The following is a 21,350-nucleotide window of genomic DNA, read 5'->3' as shown; positions in this document are numbered from 1 at the left end:
CGTCGGAGAAGGAGAAGCGGAGAGACAACCCAAGGGGGACAGTGACCACGGCAGCAATCCGGTCAGGGGGGCCCTGTGGCTGAGGGACCAATGCATGCGGTGGGCTGCCGGCGACTCGGGGCGAGGAACCCACGGGCTGCTGTAGATGGACTGGCTGGATGCAAGGAGGTGCTGAGGGTGCCAAAGGGTTCCTGTCTGTGTTGGAGGTTCGGATCTGGAGCACGGGTTGCCAGTGGTTTGGACTGGACTCTGTGTGGGTACAGGGGGCTGCAGAAGCGCAGGAGGCGAATCCACGGATACTTGTTCACTCTGGAGGGGCGACTCTCTATTGCTTCTCGCTCTCTCTGACTGTAAGAGTCACTGGCAATTCCTGCGGGTGGCGAATCTCCTTGCAGCAGGCAAAAAGAAATTTCATGTAATATGACACAGTTTTATTACTATGATAATAAAAGGAATCTTTATCAAGGCCTGTAACTGTCTATCATTTTGGTACCAGTATGCTGCGGGGATGAATGACTGCTGTATTGATGTGTAGAAGACGTTCAAGTCATGTCCTCTAGTTTGTATCTCACCTCAACTCAGTGGGGGAGGGGGGAGAACATCTTCAATGGCATTTTAGAGCTTCTAACAGAACCACTGACCTGAACCATGGACAGTGCTGCCCGAGAAGTGGTTGTCCAGTCCTGCAGAGGGCGCTGCAGCAGTAGCCGGCGGCCCATCTTGGCGCGCGGCGCGGTCTTTGGTTCTGGCAGCATTGCGTCAGCCTGGGAGCAGCGTGAGGTGTGTGGCGGTTGCGAGACCGAGATGACGGGGGACGATGCCGGAGTCACCGTGGGGCAGCCTCACCTGGCGAAGCAAGACCTCAACACCCTGGTCAGTGCTGCCAAGGGTCGGGGAAGGGAGCGAGGGGCAGGCGAGATCCCGGGACTTCCTAACTATGGAGCCCGGGGACGTAGGGGCCTGGATCCCGGGTCTTCATTACTGTGGAGCCCGGGGACGTAGGGGCCTGGATCCCGGGTCTTCATTACTGTGGAGCCCGGGGACGTTGGGGCCTGGATCCCGGGTCTTCATTACTGTGGAGCCCGGGGACGTAGGGGCCTGGATCCCGGGTCTTCATGACTGTGGAGCCCGGGGACGTAGGGGCCTGGATCCCGGGTCTTCATTACTGTGGAGCCCGGGGACGTTGGGGCCTGGATCCCGGGTCTTCATTACTCTGGAGCCCGGGGACGTAGGGGCCTGGATCCCGGGTCTTCATTACTATGGAGCCCGGGGACGTAGGGGCCTGGATCCCGGGTCTTCATTACTGTGGAGCCCGGGGACGTTGGGGCCTGGATCCCGGGTCTTCATTACTCTGGAGCCCGGGGACGTTTGGGCCTGGATCCCGGGTCTTCATTACTATGGAGCCCGGGGACGTAGGGGCCTGGATCCCGGGTCTTCATTACTGTGGAGCCCGGGGACGTTGGGGCCTGGATCCCGGATCTTCATTACTGTGGAGCCCGGGGAAGTAGGGGCCTGGATCCCGGATCTTCATTACTGTGGAGCCGCGGGACGTTGGGACCTGGATCCCGGGTCTTCATTATTGTGGAGCTCGGGGACGTTGGGGCCTGGATCCCGGATCTTCCTTACCCTGGCGTCCGGGGACGTTGGGGCCTGGATCCCGGGTCTTCATTATTGTGGAGCTCGGGGACGTTGGGGCCTGGATCCCGGATCTTCCTTACCCTGGCGTCCGGGGACGTTGGAATCTGTGTCCTAGGTCTTCATTTACCTAGAGCCTGAAATATTGGGGCCTGTGTCTTCATTGTCCTGAAGTTGGGGGATGTTAACTTTTAAATATAAATTTTGTACTTTGGAGTTGGAGTGCAGTAACAGACCCTTCCAGTTGAAATACACGTGTTGCCCAATCACACCCATCGACTAATTGACCTTATCTGTCTTTGGAATGTGTGAGGATACCTGAGCACCTGGAAGAAATCTTCACTTCCATGGGGGGGGACATACAAACTTCATACCGACATTGGCTCTTCATTTGGCCTGGAGCTCAGAATGCTTGTGCCTTGTGTTCCAAACCTTCATTAGTCTGGAACTTAAGGTGTCGGATCACTTTTGTCACAGTTGTTGGGACCTGTGTCATGGATCGTGAATTGGGCAGGACACTGGGATATTGGGCCCTATGTCCCACAACTTCATTGCCCTGGGATCTAGAATGTTGGGGCTTGTGTCCTTGGGTGGTAGCTCCAGCAACAAAGTTGGGGAAAGGGGAGCTCAGTGGGTCAAGAGGATATGGAATTGGCCTTGGTGTGGTTCTGGTGGTGAATAGATTTTGAAGGAAATAATCTTCAGAACTTAAAATTGGGTTGCACAGGGAGAATTTTGCATGATGAAACTGACCTATTAATGACAAGGAGGGTATTACAGAGGTGTAGAGGTATCAGGGTTTGAACTTTGATCTGAAGATCATTGAAGTAGTCTGAAAAAGTATGGGAAAGTTTAAAAGCCGGAATGTGTATTTTGCAGTTAACACAGGCTTTTGTTTGGTTTTCTGCTTTGTGTGTATATTTAAAAAATCTTGGTTGTTGGTGTTCCTGAGCAGGGCAATTCTGGTTTTAAAAAAAAAATGTTCATTCATAGAAGAATGTTTTGCAGTGCAGACAAATGTGTTTAAGAAGGTTTTTTTAAAAACTGATACAGTGAATTATGTTACATTTTATCATCAAGATTTTAAAAAATTCAGTTGAGAGTGTGTGCATGCTATTGCTCATGAGCATGGTACCTTTACTATCTGAACCATGTTACAGATAGACCCGAAGCCCAGGCCACTGCATTGTCAAATTTGATCTGACCGTGGCTATGATGAAACTGTTGTAATGGCTTGAAGAGTGGAGAGGAAAACTTGTAATTTGGGTGAACAATTCAGACACTGATTTAGGGCACTTAATCTCTACCTTTGAGGGCTTGAAAAATGTGCAGAATAGTTTTTTTCACATAAATGATTACAATTATCATAGGTGATGTGGAAAAGCTCCATCACTATCTTCATGAAGTCAGAGACATTGGACATTATTCAAACTATTCTGTGCTGATCAAAGATGCCAATCTACACTAATCCCATTTTTCTGCATTTGGCCCAAATGTTTACTCTCTTGTCCATGTACCTAACCAAGTTCTTTTTTTTAATCCTGTGATTATACTTGCCTCTACCACCAGCTTGTTCCCTATACCACCACCACCCATTCTTTGAAAAATTGCTCCTCAGAGTTTTAAATGTTTCTCATTCTCCCTCTAATTTTAGATTTCTCCTATATTTGGGGGTGGGAAACTCTATAAGGTTACCCCCTAGCCACCTGTGCTGCAGTAAAAGGTCGCAGGCTTGTGTTCCCAACAATAAGAAGTCATTAAGGTAGAAAGAGTGGGGGCGTGGCAAGATGGGTAGAGGGCAGAGGTATGATCCCACCCTTCCTCAGCCAGTTTTTTAAGCACCCGTCTTTAAAGTTTATATAAGTGATTAAAAGTTGTATCTTTATTTTTGGGAACATTAGTGGGACATAATGGTGACTAATGTTTAAAAAAATAAAGCTCAACTACAGAAGAAATTACCTTTTAAAAGTACTGAAGAATTGAGACCTACATGTTCAACTGAAGCCACGGACGTCATTTGGAATCTCCAAGGCACAGAAAACTCCTGCCAGGCTGAGTATTACATATCTTGCCTCCACAAGATGGCGCTGGCATGATGACGAGCTCGGCCGGAGTCGATCCGCGTGTTCGCGATGTCGGGCACGCGGGCAACCCGGCTGAGAGAAGAGGCCTTGAGCCCAGGGTTCCGTCGGATGGGCCGGGGATGAGCAGAATGGCGTCAGAAGCCATCTCTGTGCAGTCCCTGGCCTTACGGGGCATGCACGGTGCTTCAAGGGTCCGTGAGCTACTGGATCGCGTGTGGGCTGTGGGGGGGCCCGAGCGGCGGCATCCCAACGTCGGGAGTGCAGACCCGCAGCCGCACCGGGAGGGGACCGACAACGCTGGAAGAAGAGGAAGACTTGCCTTTAATGAGCAGTTCACGGGAACAATTGGAGGTGGAGAGAAGGTAGCCCTCAAAATGTGGAATTGGGATCTGGAGTGGAGTCTGTTTGCACAGTATTGGAAGGGATTGCCTATCAAATGGACAATATGTTTAAACAAATGACAAGGATTTCTGGATGTGACAACTAAAATATCTAATAAGTCTGAAGATGTATATACAGTTAAAGGATGTCAGTAAATGTATTAAATCAGTGGATACAGTGCAAGAAAATTTTTTAAAATTGAAATTTCTCTGAATGTAAAATTCAAGTTGAATGTAATAAAGAAAAAATGGGGAAAGTGGAAGATTATTTTGTGGATCGGGGAATCCAGAAGAAAGACTTTACTGAAAAAATTGATTCATTGGAAAATCAAAGTCGGAGAAATAATGTGAAAATTGTGGGTCTCCCAGAAGACATTGAAGGGTCTGATCCAATAAAAATTTTCAAGAATTGGACTCCCGAGGTGTTGAGCAAAGAGTTATTTTTGGAAGGTTTAGTATTGGAGAGGGCACATAGACCATTATGAAAGAAACCGTTACCAGGACAACCGCCACAGGCGGTCTTAGTTCGTTGCCTGAACTATCAGGACAGATAAATTATATTACGGTTGACGGTACAGAAGGCATGACAAAGTCAATCTCCAATGATAATTCAAAATAACAAAATATTTTTTTTACGCAGATCTGAGTCCGGAGATTATTAGGTGATGACGAGAATTTAATTCGGCTAAAGAAGTACTGTGGCGAAAGGGTTATAAATTTGCTTTTCGATACCCTGCTGTTTTAAAAGTCTTTTATGACAACTTTCAGTCTCAATTTTTTGAGAATGACCATGATGCATTAATTTTTGCTAATTCATTGCCAGATTTACGAGGACATGGAAGAGTTTCGCCACCATTGCCTAAAAAGAAGGCAAATGGGAAAAATGGAAAGAAAGAAATTTTAACACAGTTATTTACATTGAAGATCCGGAACAATCATTGGGAATGGAGTCATTGGGTTGAATATATTTACAGTACTGGATTGTATTGATGTGAATGATGTATTTCTGACTGGAGTGGGTGGATAGCACTGAAATCTTTGATAGTCATCCACCACTTGTGGGGTTTATCACACCCAGGTTTTTAGGGCAGGTAGTTTTTGGGGTGGATAATTAAATTTTCATTTACATTTAAAAAAATTATTTAGGGGAGGGAGAGTGGTTTTAAGTTATAAGGGGAGCGATATTTTGTAGTAAGTGATTATATTGTTAGTTTATAAGGATGTCTAATTTGAAATTTGCAACTTTTAATGTTCAGGGGTTAAATAATCCGATTAAGTGAAAGCGAATTTTGGCTTGTATCAAGAAAATGAAAATTCATATTGCCTTCTTACAAGAAACACATTTGACTGAAAAAGAATATATGAAATTGAAGAGAGATTGGGTTGGACATGTGTTTTTTTTTTCTTCATTTAATTCTAAGGCAAGAGGTGTAGCAATTTTAATTCATAAGAATTTGTCTGTTGAATGGCGAACTATGGAAGGGAATGCTGGAAGGGTTTTAAGGGTGAATTGTAAAATTTTTACTGAATCTTGGACTTTGCTAAATGTTGATGCACCTAATGTGGACGATGAGTGTTTTATTTCGGATGCTTTTTTGTTGTTAAATCAAGCTAATGAAAATATTTTAGTTGGGGAGATTTTAATTGTCTTGGATCCTTTGCTGGATAGATCCCCAAAAAGTATGAAGAGATCAAAGATGGCGATACAAATTGGGGCCTTGATGAAGTATTTAAATCTAGTAGATATTTGGAGAAGGGTTAATCCTACAAAGAAGGCTTTTTCTTTTTACTCATCTCTACATGATTCATTTTCTAGAATAGATTTTTTTTAGTATCAGCACTTTTACAAGGAAGGGTTCGACAGGTGGAATATAAAAGCAGGGTTATATCAGATCATTCTTTATTATTTTTTCTTGCGTAGGTTCAGAAGTGGTACGTTCATCTTATAGATGGAGAATTAACACAATGTTGTTGAAAAAAAAACAGAGTTTGTTACCTTTGTTAAAGAACAGATTACTTTGTTTTTGACTGAGAATGCTAATTGAGGAGAAAGTAGTTTTGTGTTATGGGATGTGTTAAAAGCTGTCCAAGAGGATAGATTTTAGGATCAAATTGTCAAATTTAACTCAACTATATAATAGTCAGCTTATTTCTTTTTCAATATTTGATAGCTATTTAAAGAGCTGGGATTCTAAGGGTATAAAAACATTACAGGATTGTTTTGTAGAAGGATAGTTTCTTTTAATAAATTGAAAGAGTGTTTTGATATTGTTGAAAATTCTTTATTTGTTTATTATCAACTTTGAGCTTTGGTAAAATATATGTATGGTAGAGAGATGATTTTACCTGTATTGACAGAATTTGAGTCTTTGATTTCTTCTATACCAAAAAGGGGTTATATTTCTGTTATGTACCAAGTATTACAAGACAATATGGATAAACCGGAAAGGGAGAAGTCTAAGCTTAAATGGGAAGATGATTTAGCTTTTGTTTTTTCCTGAAGATTATTGGATGGATGTGTGTCATGATAGTGTTACTAAATTGACGAATGTGCGGTATGGAATGGTTAATTATCACTTTTTACATCAGTTGGATTTAACCCCAGAGAAATTGAAAAGATATGGTTTTAGTAATTTGGACTCTTGTTTTAAATGTGGTGTATGTACTGGAACTTTTTTACATGCTGTTTGGTCTTGTGTGCATGTACAACCATTCTGGGAAGAAATTAAGTTAATTTTGGAAAAATTATATGTTTAAGTTAACATTAGATCCATCCTTTTTTTTTTAATGGGTTATATGATTTCTTTAAAGGGATTAGGGTGGGATAAATTTCAAATTGTATTTGTATATTTAGCATTGTCTGTAGCTCAAAAATGTGTAGCAAGTACATGGAAAGATAATAGTGATTAATATAATGCAATGGCATAATGAATTAAAAGCTTCTATTGTTATGGAAAAAATTACATATAATCTGCATGATAATTATTCTTTTTTTGTTAATAAGTGGTCACCATATTTGGAATAAATGCATTTAGATATATTTTGATTTATTATATATTCTTAGTTTCTGTTTATATATTTTTGGCTCTCCTTAAGAGAGCTGGCTGATGGGCTGGGAGGGTGGGTGGGGATTTGATTTAATTTTTTGGTTTTTAAAATTTTTTTATTTCTGTTTTTTTCTATATACATATAAAATTTTCTTTATGGAATGTATTCTGTATGACTACTAATGATCCTTCAAATAAAGTTTTTTTAAAAAAGTCAGTGATTGTGGTTTGTGGTATTTTTTTCCCCAACCAGCGGCACTTGAAGCCATAGGAAATGTAGGTGAAGCAGGATGGAGAGGAGCATGAAAACCAATCTAAGTGAAGTAAATAACAGGATTTTGAGAGAGGTCAGCAAGTTGGCACCAGCATTTCAAACCACTCTTCAGAATGTTTACCAGAGGTTATTCCCATCCCCCAAAAGCCATCTTATCAGTACGTGAAACAATTTGAAATTTCATATTAGTGTTAAAATCTTGCTCAGGTTTTCTCTGAAGAACCAACACAAAGGAAGCAATAACAGTGGCTGGTGCAGCATGGCAAAGGACTGATAGTTTGTGCAAAATTGTCTTGAGGAAATTGATGCAAGTGAAGAATGAGGAAAGAATGTTAGGGAAGGAAGCGTAATATATGGCCAGTACTGAATAATTTGGAATGATATAGTGGCTTATATTTTTAATTCAATGCTTGTGTTTTACAGGATGTTACCAAGTTAACGCCACTTTCTCCAGAAATTATCAGCAGGCAAGCTACTATCAATATAGGTGAGTTGTTAAATCTTTTTAATTGACACTTGAGTCAGTGTTCATTCTTAGGTTTTTTTATAATTATGGTGAGTTATCTGTTGCGATTCCAATGTTGACATCTTTCTTTTCTTTGGCTTGGCTTCGCGGACGAAGATTTATGGAGGGGGTAAAAAGTCCACGTCAGCTGCAGGCTCGTTTGTGGCTGACCAGTCCGATGCGGGACAGGCAGACACGATTGCAGCGGTTGCAAGGGAAAATTGGTTGGTTGGGGTTGGGTGTTGGGTTTTTCCTCCTTTGCCTTTTGTCAGTGAGGTGGGCTCTGCGGTCTTCTTCAAAGGAGGCTGCTGCCCGCCAAACTGTGAGGCGCCAAGATGCACGGTTTGAGGCGTTATCAGCCCACTGGCGGTGGTCAATGTGGCAGGCACCAAGAGATTTCTTTAGGCAGTCCTTGTACCTTTTCTTTGGTGCACCTCTGTCACGGTGACCAGTGGAGAGCTCGCCATATAATACGATCTTGGGAAGGCGATGGTCCTCCATTCTGGAGACGTGACCCATCCAGCGCAGCTGGATCTTCAGCTGCGTGGACTCGATGCTGTCGACCTCTGCCATCTCGAGTACCTCGACGTTAGGGGTGTGAGCGCTCCAATGGATGTTGAGGATGGAGCGGAGACAACGCTGGTGGAAGCGTTCTAGGAGCCGTAGGTGGTGCCGGTAGAGGACCCATGATTCGGAGCCGAACAGGAGTGTGGGTATGACAACGGCTCTGTATACGCTTATCTTTGTGAGGTTTTTCAGTTGGTTGTTTTTCCAGACTCTTTTGTGTAGTCTTCCAAAGGCGCTATTTGCCTTGGCGAGTCTGTTGTCTATCTCATTGTCGATCCTTGCATCTGATGAAATGGTGCAGCCGAGATAGGTAAACTGGTTGACCGTTTTGAGTTTTGTGTGCCCGATGGAGATGTGGGGGGGCTGGTAGTCATGGTGGGGAGCTGGCTGATGGAGGACCTCAGTTTTCTTCAGGCTGACTTCCAGGCCAAACATTTTGGCAGTTTCCGCAAAGCAGGACGTCAAGCGCTGAAGAGCTGGCTCTGAATGGGCAACTAAAGCGGCATCATCTGCAAAGAGTAGTTCACGGACAAGTTTCTCTTGTGTCTTGGTGTGAGCTTGCAGGCGCCTCAGATTGAAGAGACTGCCATCCGTGCGGTACCGGATGTAAACAGCGTCTTCATTGTTGGGGTCTTTCATGGCTTGGTTCAGCATCATGCTGAAGAAGATTGAAAAGAGGGTTGGTGCGAGAACACAGCCTTGCTTCACGCCATTGTTAATGGAGAAGGGTTCAGAGAGCTCATTGCTGTATCTGACCCGACCTTGTTGGTTTTCGTGCAGTTGGATAATCATGTTGAGGAACTTTGGGGGACATCCGATGCGCTCTAGTATTTGCCAAAGCCCTTTCCTGCTCACGGTGTCGAAGGCTTTGGTGAGGTCAACAAAGGTGATGTAGAGTCCTTTGTTTTGTTCTCTGCACTTTTCTTGGAGCTGTCTGAGGGCAAAGACCATGTCAGTGGTTCCTCTGTTTGCGCGAAAGCCGCACTGTGATTCTGGGAGAATATTCTCAGCGACACTAGGTATTATTCTATTTAGTAGAATCCTAGCGAAGATTTTGCCTGCAATGGAGAGCAACGTGATTCCCCTGTAGTTTGAGCAGTCTGATTTCTCGCCTTTGTTTTTGTACAGGGTGATGATGGTGGCATCACGAAGATCCTGAGGCAGTTTACCTTGGTCCCAACAAAGCTTGAAAAACTCATGCAGTTTGGCATGCAGAGTTTTGCCGCCAGCCTTCCAGACTTCTGGGGGGATTCCATCCATACCTGCTGCTTTGCCACTTTTCAGTTGTTCGATTGCCTTATATGTCTCATCCAGGGTGGGAACCTCATCCAGCTCTAGCCTTAGGGGCTGTTGAGGGAGCTGGAGCAGGGCGGAATCTTGGACTGAGCGGTTGGTACTGAAAAGAGATTGGAAGTGTTCTGACCATCGGTTGAGGATGGAGATCTTGTCGCTGAGGAGGACTTTGGCGTCGGCAAGTGCAACGACAATGGGCGCCTCCTGTTGGAGCTCTGCGCAGAACAGCGGCTTGTCATTACAAACACCCTTTTTCAGCAGAGGGACAGCCTTAAGACCACCTGGATGCATCCCCGATCCAAACACTGGCACCTCCTGGACTACATCCTGGTGCGAGAAAGTGACAAACAAGATGTGCTCCACACCAGGGTCATGCCTAGCGCGGAATGCCACACTGACCACCGGCTGGTTCGCTGCAAGCTCAACCTTCACTTCAAGCCAAAGCCCAGGAACAATAAAGCCCCCAGAAAGAGGTTCAATGTTGGAAAACTGCAGTCAGACGAAGCGAGAGGAAACTTCCAGGCAAACCTCAAAGCAAAGCTCGACGTTGCAACCCGCCTCACGGACCCGTCCCCTGAAACCCTCTGGGATCAGTTGAAGGCTACCATACTGCAATCCACTGAAGAGGTACTGGGCTTCTCCTCCAGGAAAAACAAGGACTGGTTTGACGAAAACAGCCAGGAAATCCAGGAGCTGCTGGCAAAGAAGCGAGCTGCCCACCAGGCTCACCTTACAAAGCCGTCCTGTCCAGAGAAGAAACAAGCCTTCCGTCGCGCATGCAGCCATCTTCAGCGCAAACTCCGGGAGATCCAAAATGAGTGGTGGACTAGCCTCGCCAAACGAACACAGCTCAGCGCGGACATTGGCGACTTCAGGGGTTTCTACGAGGCTCTAAAGGCTGTGTACGGCCCCTCACCCCAAGTCCAAAGCCCGCTGCGCAGCTCAGACATCTTTAGTACTCACTTATAAATGCTTGTATTTGTAGTATCAGAATGAAGGTAAAGAAACCAACTTTAGAAGATTAAGGATCTATACTTATGAATGGGTACAAATTCGAAATAATACCTGGAAACTTGCGAAAGATATGCAAAGAATTTTTTTCGTTCACCAACCCGAAATAGGAATATTCCTATCTTCCACATGTCTATCTGCCCTCAATTTGTAGCTGTAATACTGCTGCAGCTTCAGCAACGTTAGAACACAAGTGGACCAATAATCCGACAATTACACTTCCTGCCAGACCCATTTGACATGAAATTTCGGTATTGCAATTTTAAATGTATATTGAATTTAGAGCATAAGATCAAATGTATACATGTACCTGTTTGTATTAATGATTTATTGATCTCGTCAAGTTTATTGTCTTCTGATTGTACAAGTACAATACAACCTAGAGAAGCAGCGCTCTCTGGTCCTCAGTCCAAAACATGCAGACATAACACATACACAATAATACATATGCAGGAATGTATTTTATCTATACAGAGAGATAAATATGTTTTGTACAAATGAGAGTCTCACATGGTTAGTTCTTTCGGTCATTCAACATTCTCACTGCCTGTGGGAAGAAGCTGTTCCTCAGCCTGGTGGTGCTGGTTCTGATACTTCTGTATCTCTTCCTCGACGGAATCAGCTGAAAGATGTTGTGTGCAGGATGGAAGAGGTCCTCAATGATTTTACATCTCCTCTTCAGACAACGATCCCAGTAAATCACATCCAAGCACTGTGGGATGATCTTTTTGCAGAAGGCTTCGATTAGAATCCAGATCTCCTGAGGGAAAGCACAAAAATTTTGCACTTTAATTTTAGATAGTGATATTTTTAGTTGAAAACTAATACCATAAATTCTTGCCATTTCCATCACTACTGAGTACCAGTAGCTCGGCTCTACAGGGTACTTCGGACTTAAGCTGGCAGTTAATTTGGTCCTAGCGTGTGAAGTTGGTTAAAAATGTGATAAATTGACAGCTTGCATTAAGGCATGTTTTGGTTGAGTGTTGTTGCCTGAATGGAGTTACATTTGAACCACATTACTATTCCAGAGTGAATATGTCCAAGTGAGAGGATATTTTTGTAAATTTTGGGATGTATGAACTGAAAGATGTATAAAGGAGCAATAGGGACTTGTTAATGCACCAGGAAACTTTACAAATAATACCAGCAAGAATATGCACATTTTGTTAATGTGAGCAGGGAAGAAATGGCCATCAGATTCCTACTATTCTGCTTATTCTTTGACTAGTTTGAAAATTAAAATGGACCGTTGGTTAAATTTTTTGGCCTGACAGGACCCCTTAAAAGTAAAATCTCAGATGGGATTTAAAAGTGCAAATCATCATTTTAAGATGTTATGATCTGAAATGTAGCCATTATTGTAAATAATGTAGAATAAGCTTGGGGAAGTGACTTTATCAAGTTGATGGGTTGCGTATGTAGCTGTTCAAATAACCAACAAATAATTTGGATTTTTAAAAAATCTGTTAATTGCAGGTATTGAGAACGCGTTCCTTACAATAAATCATAACAGTGTGTTCCCACTGATTTTTTTTTTCCCACTCAGGTACAATTGGTCATGTAGCTCATGGAAAGTCCACTGTAGTTAAAGCAATTTCCGGTGTTCAGACAGTCCGGTTTAAAAATGAGCTGGAAAGAAATATCACAATCAAGCTGGGATATGCCAATGCCAAGGTTGAAAACATATTACAGAATTGCAATGTGCTAATTCTATTAAATGTTTATTTCATTTAACTATAGATATTATTATTTATGCTGTACCTTAATGTAATATTGTTAATCATCTTTCACGTTCTGAAGTTTTAAACTATAAACACTACAACGGCATTTAAATTGCATTGGTTCTGCGTTGTGACATTCTCAATTGCTCTAGAAAACAAATTAATGCAGTTTGGATAAGCTCACATTTTTGAACAACACATTCAATTTTTGTGCACTGTAAAACAAATTAATGAACTGTAGTCTTGCTGTTTGAAGATGTTAATGCAAAAGATATCTTGTAACTTGTAGACCAAATACTATGTAAAAAGCTTGTTTGTTTTAAGGTATAAAAGATAGTGCTTATCTTAACCTTTAGTACAAGAAACAAATGTTTTCTATAATTGTAATTTCTTTAGGTTTACAAATTAGATGATCCCAGTTGTCCAAGGCCTGATTGTTACAGGTCGTGTGGTAGCAGCACACCAGATGAGTTCCCTTCAGATATTCCTGGGGTCAAAGGAAATTTCAAGCTGGTCAGGTTGGTGCAATCAAAATCATTGTTACATCTTTTATTAATAGAATTTGTGTCAAATATGACAATGCCCTTGCTTGTATTATTTCTAAACCTGTGTGTTTTGCAGCTTTTTAAAAAAGCATTTAGACATCCAGCAAGGTAATTTAGGCCATTTAACCTACACACAATTAACTTACACTCTGGTACATTTTTGAATGATGGGAGGAAACTGGAGCTCATTTGAGCCAGCCTATAAAAGCTTCCACTTTGTTTAGGCAAATGTTCTTTGTCTTTTAAATCAACTCTTGCTCCTCCATTGTTGCTGTTTTAAATGGGGTTCCAGTCTCCCAATGCTGTGGTTTAAAATTTTTTGATTATTTTATTTATTTATTTTTCCATACATGTAGAATTCAAGAATTACTATAATAATACATGTATTAAAAGGAAACAAATAAAAAAATTACATATATAATGGTATTTCCCAGCTCCCCCCACCCCCCAAGTAACCAGCATGAAAAATACAATATAATTATATAAAGTAAAAGACTTTCCAGATTGCGCAGAGGGAAGTCATCTAACATGTTTAATAGTATTTAATATAATTCAGAGGAAATTCTTACAGGTCCAAAGGCATAGGAAGAACAATTTTATAAATTTAAACTTAATATTTGGGTGTACGGGAGCCAGATTTGCAGAAACATAGCATATTTATTTCTCAAACTCTACGTAATTTTTTCCAAAGGAATACAGCTTTGGATCTCAACATTCCATCTTACCATACCCAGATATATATCGGATTTCCAAGTAACTGAAATACATTTCCTTGCCACCACTAATGCAACGTCAACAAATTCCAGTTGATTTAAAAAAAAAATTGTATTTATTAGTTTAAAACCGCACAAAAAAACACATAATTAAAGATAATTCAAAACAATACAAATGCATGTATAAAAAATAAAAAATAAGAATACCCCCATCATATGTAAATAAGGGCTCCATATCTTTCAAAATATGTACTTAACTCTTAAATTATAAGTAATTTTCTCAAATGGCATTCAACTCCAGACTTCAGCATGCAATCTTTCTATACCTAAATCCATATCAGACTTCCAAGTTATGGCAATACATTTTCTTGCTAGTTCTAAAGCAATATGAACAAACTTCTTTTGATACATATTCAATTTAGGTTCAATATTCTAATATCACTCACTAAAAATAACTTTGGATCCTGTGGGAATTTAATCTCCATTATTCATTCCAATAATTTATCCATTTTTAACCAAAAAGGTTTAACTTTAGGACACTGCCAAGTAGAATGCATTCCAGTTGATGTAATGACAAATTTAATTTAGGTCTTGTTCCTTCAATATTTCCTAATTGAAATAAACCTGGATTTTGTGGAAATGTAACACCTGTGACTTATTCCAAAAAAATTGCCAAATTCCACTCAAAAAGATAAAGTTAAATACAGAAAAGTTCCTACAACTTCACCACATCTAAAATACTGATCTGATAATCTTTTCAATTTCTGTGGTGTAAGATATGACTGATGTAGAAGATTGTACTGAACTAATCTATACCTTGCATTTATAGTATTAGTCATACAATCCTTACATAGATCTGCCCATCTTTTTTTATCAGTTACACTGTTCAAATCTAATTCCCACCCCTGGATTTATGAGCTCCATGCTTGGGAGTTCCTGCTCGTAGTAAAGAATATATCATAGATGTAAATCCATTAACAGTTCCTCTCCGAATAAGAAGTTTTACTTCAGTACAACAAGGTAACAACATGGTTGGTCCTTACTTATCTCTCAAATATGCTCTTAATTGAAAATAGAAAAAAAGTGTTTTGAGTTATTCCATATTTATTTCTCAATTGCTCAAATGACATTAATTGATCCCTTTCATAACAAATTTCAACACTTACAATCCCCTTATGAAACCAAATATCCAAAAATTGATTATCTTTTGAAAACTGAGAATTTTGAATCAAATGCATTTTAGGCAATTTATGTCCTCTTGCACCAATTTCATCATTATTTATTTCAAATAGTAATCAAATGCTTCAACAGTGGTGTTTCTTTATCACCAACCATCATTTATGCATCCCATTTATATATAACCCCTTGTTTAAAATTGACTATAGATATTGTCTCTCAATTTGTATGTTCTCAGCATCCAATACAATCTACACAAAATCTTCATCACCCAAGGCAGAATGCATTGTGTTTCACTTTCTCCAACCAATTATGCATTCCTACCTCTTCACCCTGTAGTTAATAATTGTGGCTTCAGCCATCCAAATTTCTGTTTGAGTTTTTCCTCTTTTTATTTTTTTAACCTTTCTGCATCCATTATTTCCCACTCCCTCCTCCCCAAGAACACCTATCTTTCTGGTTTTCTCATCATTGAGCATGAATTTGGATCTCTGGGTATTTCCTATTTTTCCAAATATTCCAATTGTTCGCTGATACCTCTGTGTAATTCCATGCAATGTTTTCTCTATATAAAACAGATTGTGTAAATGCAAGATGTTGCTTTTTGTTTGGATAAGAAACCTGGGAAGCCATGTGATTTCAAACTGTGTAGTGCCTAGTTTAAGTTCATCACATTCAATTTGACAATGTCTCACATGGGAGATTAGTCAGAAAGGTTCAATTGCTCAGTATTTATGGTGAGGTAGTAAACTGGATTTGTCATTGACTTTATGGAAGAAGCCAGACAGTTGTAGTGGATGATTGCCTCTCTGAGGGAGGCCTGTGACTTGTGGCGTGCCTCAAAGTTCAGTGCTGGGTCCATTGTTATTTGTAATATATAGCAATGATCTACTTGATAATGTGGTCAATTGAATTCAGCAAGTTTGCAGATAACACAAAGATTGGAAGTATTAGTGGACAGCAAGGAAGGCTATTTGGACCAGCTGGTATATAATTTAAAACAAAGTCAGATTTCTGAACTAGCTGCAATATCAGGCACTCCTGTCTACTTTCTATTCTTTTCACTTCTTAACCTTTACAACCAAAGTGTTATATATTTTACATCTTGCCCTCCTTTTACTCTTGTTTGCCTTAAAATGACTACAAGAAGTGGTAAATCTGGGGGAAGAAAGCGACTGCTAGTTTAAAAATAGAGGCTATTTCTGCCCTTCTAGATTGACTGAGACAGGTGCTGGCTGCTGAATTCAAAGATTCTTTTAGCTTATTAGAAGTTAAAGTTGATCAAATCCAATCATTATGGAGGAGCACAGCTAGCATTTGTCATCTCTGGAGCTTGCTTCGGAAGACCTGAACCAGTGTGTTAGAGAATTAGAAGATGTTTGCTCCAGGCTAAATGAAAATAACTCAAAGTTAATGGCTAAAGTTGTTGACCTGGAGAGCCGGGGCAGACAGCAAAATTTACGTATCTTGGGCTTGGCAGAATCTACTGAAAGATGGCACCCTACAAAATTCTTCTCTGAATTTGTTATGTTTTTTGGGAAGGAAATTCTCCCATCATGGAGATTGATAGAGCTCACCACTCTTCAGTACGTAAACCAGCTCCAGGACAGAGATGACAACGGTCGGTTATTTGTTTACCTCATCATCAGATAAAGGATACTCTGATCTGAGAAGCCCAGCAGAGAGGGAAATTGTAATATCACAGGCAGCAGATCTGAGTGCAAGATTATACTATTGAAGTGCAGGGAAGTACAGGACAACAATCCATTAACCGGAACCCTTGGGGGACAGTGTGTTCCAAATTTCGGATATTTACGGATTTCGGAATGCCAGATTTAAGCTCACCCGAATTATGCTGTTGTATCCACCCTCCCCGCCCGCCCGACTCGCGCTGCCGGTCTCCCCTCCCCGCCCGCCCGACTCGCGCTGCCGGTCTCCCCTCCCCGCCCGCCCGACTCGCGCTGCCGGTCTCCCCTCCCCGCCCGCCCGACTCGCGCTGCCGGTCTCCCCGCCCGCCCGACTCGCGCTGCCGGTCTCCCCTCCCCGCCCGCCCGACTCGCGCTGCCGGTCTCCCCTCCCCGCCCGCCCGACTCGCGCTGCCGGTCTCCCCTCCCCGCCCGCCCGACTCGCGCTGCCGGTCTCCCCTCCCCGCCCGCCCGACTCGCGCTGCCGGTCTCCCCTCCCCGCCCGACTCGCGCTGCCGGTCTCCCCTCCCCGCCCGCCCGACTCGCGCTGCCGGTCTCCCCGCCCGCCCGACTCGCGCTGCCGGTCTCCCCTCCCCGCCCGCCCGACTCGCGCTGCCGGTCTCCCCTCCCCGCCCGCCCGACTCGCGCTGCCGGTCTCCCCTCCCCGCCCGCCCGACTCGCGCTGCCGGTCTCCCCTCCCCGCCCGCCCGACTCGCGCTGCCGGTCTCCCCTCCCCGCCCGCCCGACTCGCGCTGCCGGTCTCCCCTCCCCGCCCGCCCGACTCGCGCTGCCGGTCTCCCCTCCCCGCCCGCCCGACTCGCGCTGCCGGTCTCCCCTCCCCGCCCGCCCGACTCGCGCTGCCGGTCTCCCCTCCCCGCCCGCCCGACTCGCGCTGCCGGTCTCCCCTCCCCGCCCGCCCGACTCGCGCTGCCGGTCTCCCCTCCCCGCCCGCCCGACTCGCGCTGCCGGTCTCCCCTCCCCGCCCGCCCGACTCGCGCTGCCGGTCTCCCCTCCCCGCCCGCCCGACTCGCGCTGCCGGTCTCCCCTCCCCGCCCGCCCGACTCGCGCTGCCGGTCTCCCCTCCCCGCCCGCCCGACTCGCGCTGCCGGTCTCCCCTCCCCGCCCGCCCGACTCGCGCTGCCGGTCTCCCCTCCCCGCCCGCCCGACTCGCGCTGCCGGTCTCCCCTCCCCGCCCGCCCGACTCGCGCTGCCGGTCTCCCCTCCCCGCCCGCCCGACTCGCGCTGCCGGTCTCCCCTCCCCGCCCGCCCGACTCGCGCTGCCGGTCTCCCCTCCCCGCCCGCCCGACTCGCGCTGCCGGTCTCCCCTCCCCGCCCGCCCGACTCGCGCTGCCGGTCTCCCCTCCCCGCCCGCCCGACTCGCGCTGCCGGTCTCCCCTCCCCGCCCGCCCGACTCGCGCTGCCGGTCTCTTCCCCCCAGTTGCCGGATTTTGGAGCTTTCTGGATTTTAGATGTCTGCCTAAAGGATCGTGTACCTGTAATATTGGAATTATACAATCGAGGATTAATATCCTGCATGTCTCTACACTCCCCAGCAAACACAAGAAGTGGCTGCGTTTGCTTATTGAGGCTCAGAGTTATAGAGACGGTCTCCATACCACATTTATGGCCATCATTATTATCTTGTTGGAGACTTAGGCTGTTAATCTTATGAAGCTTTATAGTTTTTGTCATATAGTATTCAGGTGGCAAGGACTGTCTGGTCCTCTCTGTTTTGGTAGTACATTATGGGGTAATATACCCATTTGTGAGCATTTTCTTAAATTCTGGAATTTATTCAGTTTTGGGGGAAGAACATTGCGAAAATTTATTTTTTTTAGTAATATTTTATATTTATATTTCATAATATACTTTTTTCAGATTGTGTAAGAAATTCTAAGTAGTTTTTTTAATGTAAGATTGTATTCCTATCCAAGTTACATGTTGTTTTCAGGGTATAGAGTTTAGTTTTAATAACAATTTTGGACCCAAGATGGTATAATGTGGGATAGGAAGTCTTTTTGGGGGTGAGAAATAGTTTGATGAACTTGCTGCTAGGTTTTTAAACAGTTGTCTGGCTTTGGGCTGATTGGGAGGGTGGAAATGGGTGTTTTCAATGCTGTTATTGAGTTAGGGGACTCCACAAGCTTAGACCTTGTATGTTTTTTTAATATCTGTTGTATGCTCTGTTCTTGTTTTGAGGGTGGCATCTGGAGTTTTGACAGTGTGTTTTTCAAGATACTTCTCTACCCATGAATAACGAATAATCTTTTAAATTTTGTTTGTTGGAATTTCAAAGGTTTGAACCATCCTTTTAAGGAAAGTCCTCATCTTAAACAACTTAAAGTACTAATTGCTTTTTAAGAAGAATCACATTTGTAGCTCTGATAGTTCGTGGAGGGGGCAGCATTTTTTCTTCACTTTTCAGTCAAAAGCTAGAGTGGGGGGCTGGATTCTTATTAACAAAAATATTCCTTACATCTAACAATGTAATGTCAGATACTAACAGTCATTATATTATTGTATCAGGGAAATTGTGGAAATTGGTGGTTCTTGCTAATATTTATGCCCCCAATGTGGATTATGTGGGGTTTTTTGAATTTTTTTTCTTCCTTATCTGATTTGAACTTGTACTCATGTACTTGGTGGAGATTTCAATTGATAGTTCGATCCTGTGTGGATCGATTTTATCCCAACTGCAATAGTGAGTAAGTCTGCCTCATTTATTCAATCCTTCCTATGGTATTTCTGACGTATGATGTTTTCTTTGTCTAAATAGGAGAGAATGTTCTTTCTTTTCACATGTTCTTCATACTTTTTCTAGGATTGATTATTTTCTTATTGCTAATCATCTAATTCCATTGACTAGCTCTTGTGATTACAAGAGTATATTCATATCTGATCAACCCCATATTGTACTATCTATAACTCTTTCTGATCTTCCTCAAATAAATAGACACTGGCATTTCAATTGGACTTTACTGTCTGATATTGATTTTTGTGAAATTTATGGAGGAGCAGATAACCTTTCTCTTTAATACAAATACATTTTAGGAAACCTCCAGCCTGATTGTCTGGGATGCTTTGAAAGCCTTCCTTAGGGGGCAAATATCTCTTATACTGTGAATACAAAAAGCAGGGCTAATAAAGAAGATTTGGAATTATGTAATCAAATTAAAGAAATTGATCATCAATATGCTCAAGTTAGAAATCCAGAACCATATAAAAAGTGAGTGGAACTTGAAACTAAATTTGATCTCCTTTCAACACATCCTAATATATGTCAACTTTTGAAAATTAAGAGTTTTATATTCACGATGATAAATCTGGTAAGTTGTTAGCTAATCAGTTGAGAGGATTTGAAACAAGATGACAAATTACAAAAATTAAAATGGAGGATGGTAATGTTTCTTTGGATCACTCCAAGATTAATGACACATTCAGGAATTTTTATTTCTGACTTTACATTTCTGAATTTCAAAATGATAATAGTTCGATGGATAATTTTTAAAAATTGTTTCAACATTCCCACACTTTCTTTAGATAACAAAGTGAGATTAGATGAACCTATATCACAAGTAGAGATAACTGTGGCTATCTCTTCTTTGCAATCTGGAAAATCCCCAAGTCCTGATAGGTTTCCTGTGGATTTTTTTTTTTTGGAAAATTATTTAAAATTTTAAAAGCCATAATATATAAAGTTAATAAACACTTAATGCAAAATATATATTAGTAAGTATACATGACATATAACAAAAAAACCTTTATTCCCCCCCACTCAGTAAATCCTCCCCCTTTATATACTGCTTACCTAAAACCACCCCTAAACGCCTCCCTAACTACCCCTTCTGAAAAGAAGAAAGGAGATGTAAACTATAATGACATAGATAAAATCGTGGATTGAGGCATTTCCACCACACCAAGGCAGAAGTATTCAAATCTTAAACCCATATAATCCAAATAAGGACTCCAAACTGATTTTTAAAAAGATAATTATCTCGTAAATTGTTATTTTTTTCCAATGATATACAAGATCTCAATTCTGTATGCCATCAAAGTAAATTCAACTATATCGGTTTTCCAAGTAATTGAAATACATTTTCTCGTCAAAGCTAATTTCAAAAATGCTATTTTAAATTTATTTAATGTTAATTCCAAACAAATCTTTTTAATATTACTTAGAAAAATTATTGATGCATCAATTGGGAATATAACTTTTAAAATATTTTGTAAAAGTTCATTAAACCCATTTCAAAAAATATTTCACCTTTTCACAGAGCCATGTTGAATGTAAAAACGTTCCTTTTTCTTTCTGGCATCTAAAACATAAATCCATAGAAAGTAAATTATATCTCATTATTTTCTCAGGACTTAAATATAATTGATGTATAAAATTATAATGAGCTAATCTATATCTTACATTCACTATTTTTGTCATACTATCTTTACACAAATTTCTTCAATCCTCCTGAGTAATTTCTGTTCCTAAATCTTTTTCCCATTTTAACCTAGATTTTTGTAAATCTGGTTTAAACATTTTATTCTGTAATAATGCATACATTTTTGATATAAATCTTTTTTTCTACCATCTGTAATTAAAATTTCAAAATTAATCTGTCTGTGTAACTTCCTCGTATTCCCAAATTGATCTATTAACAAAGCTCTAACTTGACAAGAACAAAAAAGAAACCAGACTGGACGAGATTAGAATTAG

At 42.1% G+C, this 21,350-nt stretch overlaps 1 protein-coding gene across 1 annotated transcript in view; it reads left to right on the top strand.

Moving 5' to 3' along the window:
* The first annotated feature begins 734 nt into the window (after positions 1-734).
* Positions 735-21,350, top strand: part of eif2s3 (eukaryotic translation initiation factor 2, subunit 3 gamma) — a 57,608-nt gene continuing 36,992 nt past the window's right edge. The window contains exons 1-4 of the mRNA XM_069890199.1: positions 735-873; positions 7,844-7,907; positions 12,346-12,473; positions 12,917-13,038. Of these exons, the coding sequence (XP_069746300.1) occupies positions 805-873; positions 7,844-7,907; positions 12,346-12,473; positions 12,917-13,038 (383 nt within the window). The 5' untranslated portion in view covers positions 735-804. The remainder of the gene's footprint in view (positions 874-7,843; positions 7,908-12,345; positions 12,474-12,916; positions 13,039-21,350) is intronic.

The sequence above is a fragment of the Narcine bancroftii genome, chromosome 7 (assembly GCF_036971445.1).
Source record: "Narcine bancroftii isolate sNarBan1 chromosome 7, sNarBan1.hap1, whole genome shotgun sequence".
Taxonomy (NCBI): domain Eukaryota; kingdom Metazoa; phylum Chordata; class Chondrichthyes; order Torpediniformes; family Narcinidae; genus Narcine; species Narcine bancroftii.
This window is presented reverse-complemented; position numbering and strand designations above follow the sequence as displayed.